The following is a 6,177-nucleotide window of genomic DNA, read 5'->3' on the forward strand; positions in this document are numbered from 1 at the left end:
GTATAAAGGTGTTGTTTATGTCACCTAATTAGCTTTACATCCTGAAGAAAAATAAGGTATTTTAGAAGATAATTTATCTTTCACGTTGCCAGTAATGGCGAAATTAATAGTAAATAATAAAGATTTTGTGGTATTCTCGTTTAGTGACATAATTATATTAGTTGTGTTATCACCCCCACGCCACTAGAGGCAGTAGCAGGCCCGAAAAGATGCGACTAAGAAGCAGATTTATAAGTACACAGAAAGCTACGGAACTTGTTTAAAGCTGTGAGCTGCGCTGAAGTAAATAAAAAAGAGAAGTTGAAATACATGCTGAGAGTAAAACTCTTTCYTACAGATGAAGCTATATCGCAGATTTCAAAAGAAAATTTAAACGGGAGAAGGCAGATAATATAGGAAATAGAGCCCCCTTCATTTCCGGAGTGCAATGGTCCCATTTCCAAATAAGGTAAGAGAGGCTGACTGTGGTCCGTCCCCGACCCTTTCTGTTTGCTACAGCGAGGTGTACTTGCATTTTAACGGAAAAAAAGAGCAAAGCAACTTGGATGTAACGAGTAACGCGACAGTTTTCTAGAAATGTAGTGAAGTAGAAAGTACAGATACCTACTGTAAAATGTAGTGGAGTAAAAGTAGAAAGTACCCATTATTAAATCTACTTAAGTAAAGTACAAATACATAAAAATTGTACTTAAGTACAGTAACAAAGTACTTGTACTTCGTTACTTCCCACCACTGAGTCAGTGAGCGCTGCGGAAGATGTAGATGTGTGTTGCCTGGCGGACGGCTGCGGGAACTGCGCGAGAGCGTCGGCGGTGGCGAGAGTGTGGCGGTGCAGGAACCCCCGCGGTTGCCAATAGGCCTTCGGAGTGCTTCGCTGCGAGGGCCTCCTACGCCGCTTGCGGCTTTAATTGTTTATATGTTTATACTTTATTCATGCAGAGATCATCTCAGAAACTGTCTTAATTCAGGTGTATATTTGTTTTCTGTAGCTTTACTTTACGGGTTTCTGTGGCCCTGCAACGGGCGCGGTATGGGGGGAAAAAAGATGACAATTCTAGGGGCCCTGACCAACAGGGGGCCCTCCGCAAATTATTTATTTTTGTTCATAGAAATAAAAAAATAAAAAATTGGGGCCCTGTCAGTTATAAAATTAATCATACTGTATTTTCAAAGATTGTAGCAGTAAACATTTTATGTTCCCACTCCCAGATCAAAAACAACACATCCATATTTGCCCTGAACACATGAGGCTACTAGTTCTGATTGGTTGTTTTGGTCAGAACGATGCATTACTTTAACCAGTAATGGTAATTCAGAAAGGAGATGGAGGAGATTGATTGTTTTCACAGATTATCTGTTTCATAACAAACTGCTACGACATCGTGACAGCTTTAACAAATATGGAGGAAAACATTTTTTATTAAAGTTATGTACTGCAGCTTGAATAAAATGCAACTAAATAGCATTTTTGAGAAGTCTGGATTGCTTTATGTGTAGTTGCACATTGCTTCTGACTGTTGCTTATGGGAGATATTTCAGTAATCTAAAACYAATAGAAAAAATTTAAGAAACCTACTTGCATACTGGATGTGGATGTTAAATTCAAGAGCAGTAAATATTGCACTAATTATCAGTATTGAACCAAAGAGAGCAAAGCAGATGCAAGCCTTTAAAATTGTGATGCTTTTTATGGGTCAAGTAGACTCAAACAAATTGTAACAGCAGCTGTGCGGGGGGCCCCAACTMATTTTTTGTCAGGGGGCCCACGATTCCTGGCAGGGCCTCTGCCCTGCAGAAAGGACAGGTGGGTATAGGGAAGCAGAAGCCAGACTGCTCCAGCTTACCTCAAACAGGCGGAGGACGGGAGCAGCCACGTTCTGAGTCAGCAGACTCATCCTTTCCTTGAATAGAGCTTTGTCTCTAAGTTCACCTGTGACCTAAGAGCAAGAGACAAAAAAAAAGACAATAACTGCAACCTTCTCGGAACYGTCTTGTATCTGCTGAGATCCGACATGCCGTTGCAGAGTGTGTCTCACAGAGCACGTGTTCTGCAGCTTCCCCAGGTTGATGAACTCCACTGCAGCCTCGAACGTGCTCAGGCAGTAGCTGAGCTCATCTTTGCTGGAGTTACTGAAGCAGAAGTTCCTCATATAGCTAAGGTTGGCCATCCTGAAACACACAACAGTTTAACAATCAGCCTGCAGAGCTAGAAAACACATTATCTGTATGACATGCAAGTTTAAATGATGCTCAAACAATGCAGTTTTATAATCTTTACTAATGTAATAAATTAAGTTACCATCTTCGCATACAGTAGGACTCCAGAGAWGAGAAACTGAAAGCTCAAATAAAACCCGACACCAACATTAAACCTACAAGTTTGAGAGGGTCCATTTAAGAGCCAGTATTATGTGTTTTTCATCCACATAATGTCATTTTATAGTACAATTAAGTAACTATGTTTTAGTTGTAAAAATGTGATATATATCAAATATGACTTGATATATATTTGATGTCATAATTTAACACCTTAAAATTGGGCTTCAGACTTTTTAAGAAACTCTTGCTCTTTCCAACAATCCACCTCCAGGAAATAACCAAATCATCAGGGTTATTAACCTTTTAACAAGGTTTTTATCAGCGTTGCACTGAGAAGTAGCTCCTATAATGAGCTCAGCTGATGCGCAGTTCAATCAGCTGTTTTCAATCAGCTGATGAGCTGTTGCTGTCTGAAGGAGCTGAATGGTGGGAATGAGGTGTGAGGGGCGTTCTGTAATGTAGAAGCTTGGAAACTGCAGTTCTGAGGACAAGCTTTGTCCCTGTATGCATAGCTGGATACCCTCTAAGCGTTCTGCACAGCTGAATGGTTGTCATGGAGATTAAAGGATTGCTCAAAYACGCAAGAATCAAGAATCCAGGTATGTTTGAGAGAATATTATTGTAACAATGTAAAGCACAGAGAAGTTATTGTAACATAATGTAAAGCTCAGAGAAGTTAACTCTACATAAATCATTATGTAAAGTTGATTTCTCTGAGCTTTACATTATGTTACAATAATCAGCCCCTCAAAAGTGACGGAGTAAGACAAACACATCCAGCACACTTGAAGAAATGTATCTGGTTAACTGCATCCGGACGGCCACTTGCCAAGGAAACCTCAATCTCCTGTGAACCTAAACACTGCAAAACATATTTAAACAGATTATTAATAATCTGTTAAATCTGAATTGAATCAGTTTCATTAATTTCAGTCTTTAAGAAAATAGCTCAATCTTCTTGGGCATGCCTGAGAATTTCCATGTTTTGGAGAAATCTGAGAGGCTTAAAAGTTAACAAACATGCTTGTTTTTCAGAATGAGTTCACCCTTGAGAGGGCGTTTTCTGCCTGTCTGGGTTATTTCAGTTGTTTTATTTTAAATACAGGGAAAACATTCCCAGAGGATCTTCTCCATGCTCACCAGTTCGGTATTTCAGTCTTGACCAAAAGGTAAAGGACAACAGAGAGGAGATCATCTGCACTCAYGGCTTCGATACTCACTGGAGGGAAAGCAACACAATTCAACAAATCAACTTCCTTCTCTAAAGAAAAAAAACAAAACAATGATTTTATCCATTCAAACTGCTTTTAAATCGCTGCATTCCTGACACCAACAGCTCTTCTCCCTGGTTCCTAAGCAAATGCCTAAATTGGCCTTTTGACAAACACAAATTAGAAATGATCATGCCATTCTGAACACAAACAGTAATGCTGCTGTGAGTCAAAACAAACTGAACAAACAGATCGGCAGCTGACACAGCGGGCACTGTGTTGCCTGCTGATCTGATTACAGAGAGGTCAGGCTGCTGCTGAGAGAGGTTCCAGACTAATTCACTCAGATTGCCCACACAGCTTCTTTCAATAGTCATTTTTTCTTGATTACATCTTTAATAAAAGCAGTTTTCTTACACTAATAACCTTTTGTAAACCAAAGCACATTAATATTACTTATTTAAACCGCCATGTTTGAAATCAGGTTTTTTATTTCCCCACGTTTTGGATCAGTGGTTCCTCTAAAAGACATAAGAAAACACAGCAGAATCTATTTTTAAACAGATTCAATGGATAAATAAAATAATTAGTCTTAGTTAGACTTTTATTTTGGTCAAAATGTTCCCTTTTACCACTGGGACTGCACACTGCATCACCTCCCATACTGAGTGAACTTTAGGATTGCAAGTGCTGTGATGTGTTTATGTTCTTACATGTAACCTTTTTAATAGTACATTTTTTATGCTGTCATTCTAAAACTGGCAGAATTGGATCTCTAGGTAGATTGCTCCAATAYCTTATGAGACTAGTTTAGTACAATTTTTCCTCTAAAGTAAGTCCTTACATGGACACATGAGCATCTCCAGTAGAAATATAAACACATGCCCACTGTCATGCTTACCTGTGCGTCTGGGTGTCTGGGTGGCAATGAGGACGACTCTGCGCAGACACAACACTTTGAGGAGGGGGGAGGTCTGTTGGTTGAGCTTACTCAGTTCTCTCTTTGCCTGAGACAAGTTCATACTGGAGGAAGACAGGGCAGCAGAGGAGAACATGGGGAATCTCAGACAGACGTGTCACTGTGTGAACTGAGCACTTCATGTCTGCATGTTCATTACATTTTTTTTGCATTATTTATTCCAAATATGTAAATAATCTCACAATATCAAATAAAATTTAAGGAAGTGCAATAAGTGTAGAACACTTGCAACCAAAGAACATAGCTTGCATATTCAAAAAGGAACRGAAGAATAGCTAACTGTCCCTCACCCCTTTGTTCTGACTTGTGATGCAGAATTTAAACTAAAACTTTAAATTCATCTGTAGTTTTCCAAAACTGTTCTGYAGCTGTGAATCTGTTTGCCTTGCCAACTTATGGATCTTGGTTCTGACATGTTTCTTAACTATGTCATCACGTGAACACTGTTACACCAGCGGCTGAGTGACTAGCCAACCTGAACTCTGGTTTCACTCCCAGGTCCTTCTGCTGCAGGTCCTGAAGGCTCCTGGTGATTTTGTTAAAAGAAGCATCCTGTTGAGCAGAGAATCAGAAGAGACTTCAGAGAACCGTCACRATGCCAACATTATGAAAAACCTACAGCTGCAAAATATACTGTGACTCAGTAATTTCAGTGAGCAGTATGGAAATGAAATAATTCTTTTGATAAAAAAAAGGCAGAGTTTGGGCTATGCATAGCCCAATAAACATGTCACTGAAATATTTCTTTATTATCCGTCTTTGCAAAAGATTGGGTTATCTTTGCAATAAGACATTCTATATAGTCCTAATCCCACAATCTTAATCTTAACCAAACCTCTATAAAGACAACAAGACATTGTCTTTGCAACAAGACAATGTTGCAAACAAGACATGTCTTGTTGCAAAGATAACCTTGGGCAATGATAAAGAGCTGTAAATAGTATCTGTAATAGTGCTGAATTATATAAATGCAGAACAAAGTGCTTCAGGGTGGGCATTCAGTCCTAATCCCACAATCTTAATCTTAACCAAACCTCTAGATTTTACACATCTGTGCTGATATTCTGGATTTTGTTTTTTTTCTGGGATGCAGGGGAAGCAGGAAGTGGAAACTATTTAGGAAATGAAAGTTAAAAAGATTTTTCACAAGCACACTATAAGTTAGGGTGGAGCCGGTACTTAAAAATATAAACATGTCCTTAATTATCATATATGYTTTATTATACAAGACCATTAATGTTTAGTTAATTTTAATGATTATTATTCAGTCTTGAAAAATAGCAAAAATAACATTTACAATATAGAGTATTTTATCTCTAATTAATTTAGCTTTCCTCACCCTGTATTTTGCTTAGCAATATTCTCAATTTATCTTTTTCAGCTGGCAAAATCAGTTTCTAACTGAAAATAGAAAAATACTAAAACACAGGAATTTATATAATTATCAGAATAAATATTTTAAAATAGCTGAAAAACAAATAGATTTCAATTCAAAAAGCCAAAAGGACACAATGTTCCAGTAAGCTGAAGAAAATCAGTCATTTGAGACAGCTGCCAGCAGGAAAATTTGTTTTCCATCCATCTATCCATTTTCTTGACACCCTTGTCCCTCAGTGGGGTCGGGAGGGTTGCTGGTGCCCATCGCCATCTAACGTTCCGGGCGAGAGG

At 38.6% G+C, this 6,177-nt stretch overlaps 1 protein-coding gene across 1 annotated transcript in view; it reads right to left on the minus strand.

Moving 5' to 3' along the window:
* The window catches only part of ankrd27 (ankyrin repeat domain 27 (VPS9 domain)), a 34,730-nt gene that overhangs the window by 19,769 nt on the left and 8,784 nt on the right, over positions 1-6,177 (minus strand). The window contains exons 8-12 of the mRNA XM_017306551.1: positions 4,985-5,061; positions 4,432-4,553; positions 3,460-3,538; positions 2,037-2,169; positions 1,768-1,937 (exon numbers count right to left, since the gene is read on the minus strand). Of these exons, the coding sequence (XP_017162040.1) occupies positions 1,768-1,937; positions 2,037-2,169; positions 3,460-3,538; positions 4,432-4,553; positions 4,985-5,061 (581 nt within the window). The remainder of the gene's footprint in view (positions 1-1,767; positions 1,938-2,036; positions 2,170-3,459; positions 3,539-4,431; positions 4,554-4,984; positions 5,062-6,177) is intronic.

Source organism: Poecilia reticulata, linkage group LG9 (genome assembly GCF_000633615.1).
Source record: "Poecilia reticulata strain Guanapo linkage group LG9, Guppy_female_1.0+MT, whole genome shotgun sequence".
Taxonomy (NCBI): Eukaryota; Metazoa; Chordata; class Actinopteri; order Cyprinodontiformes; family Poeciliidae; genus Poecilia; species Poecilia reticulata.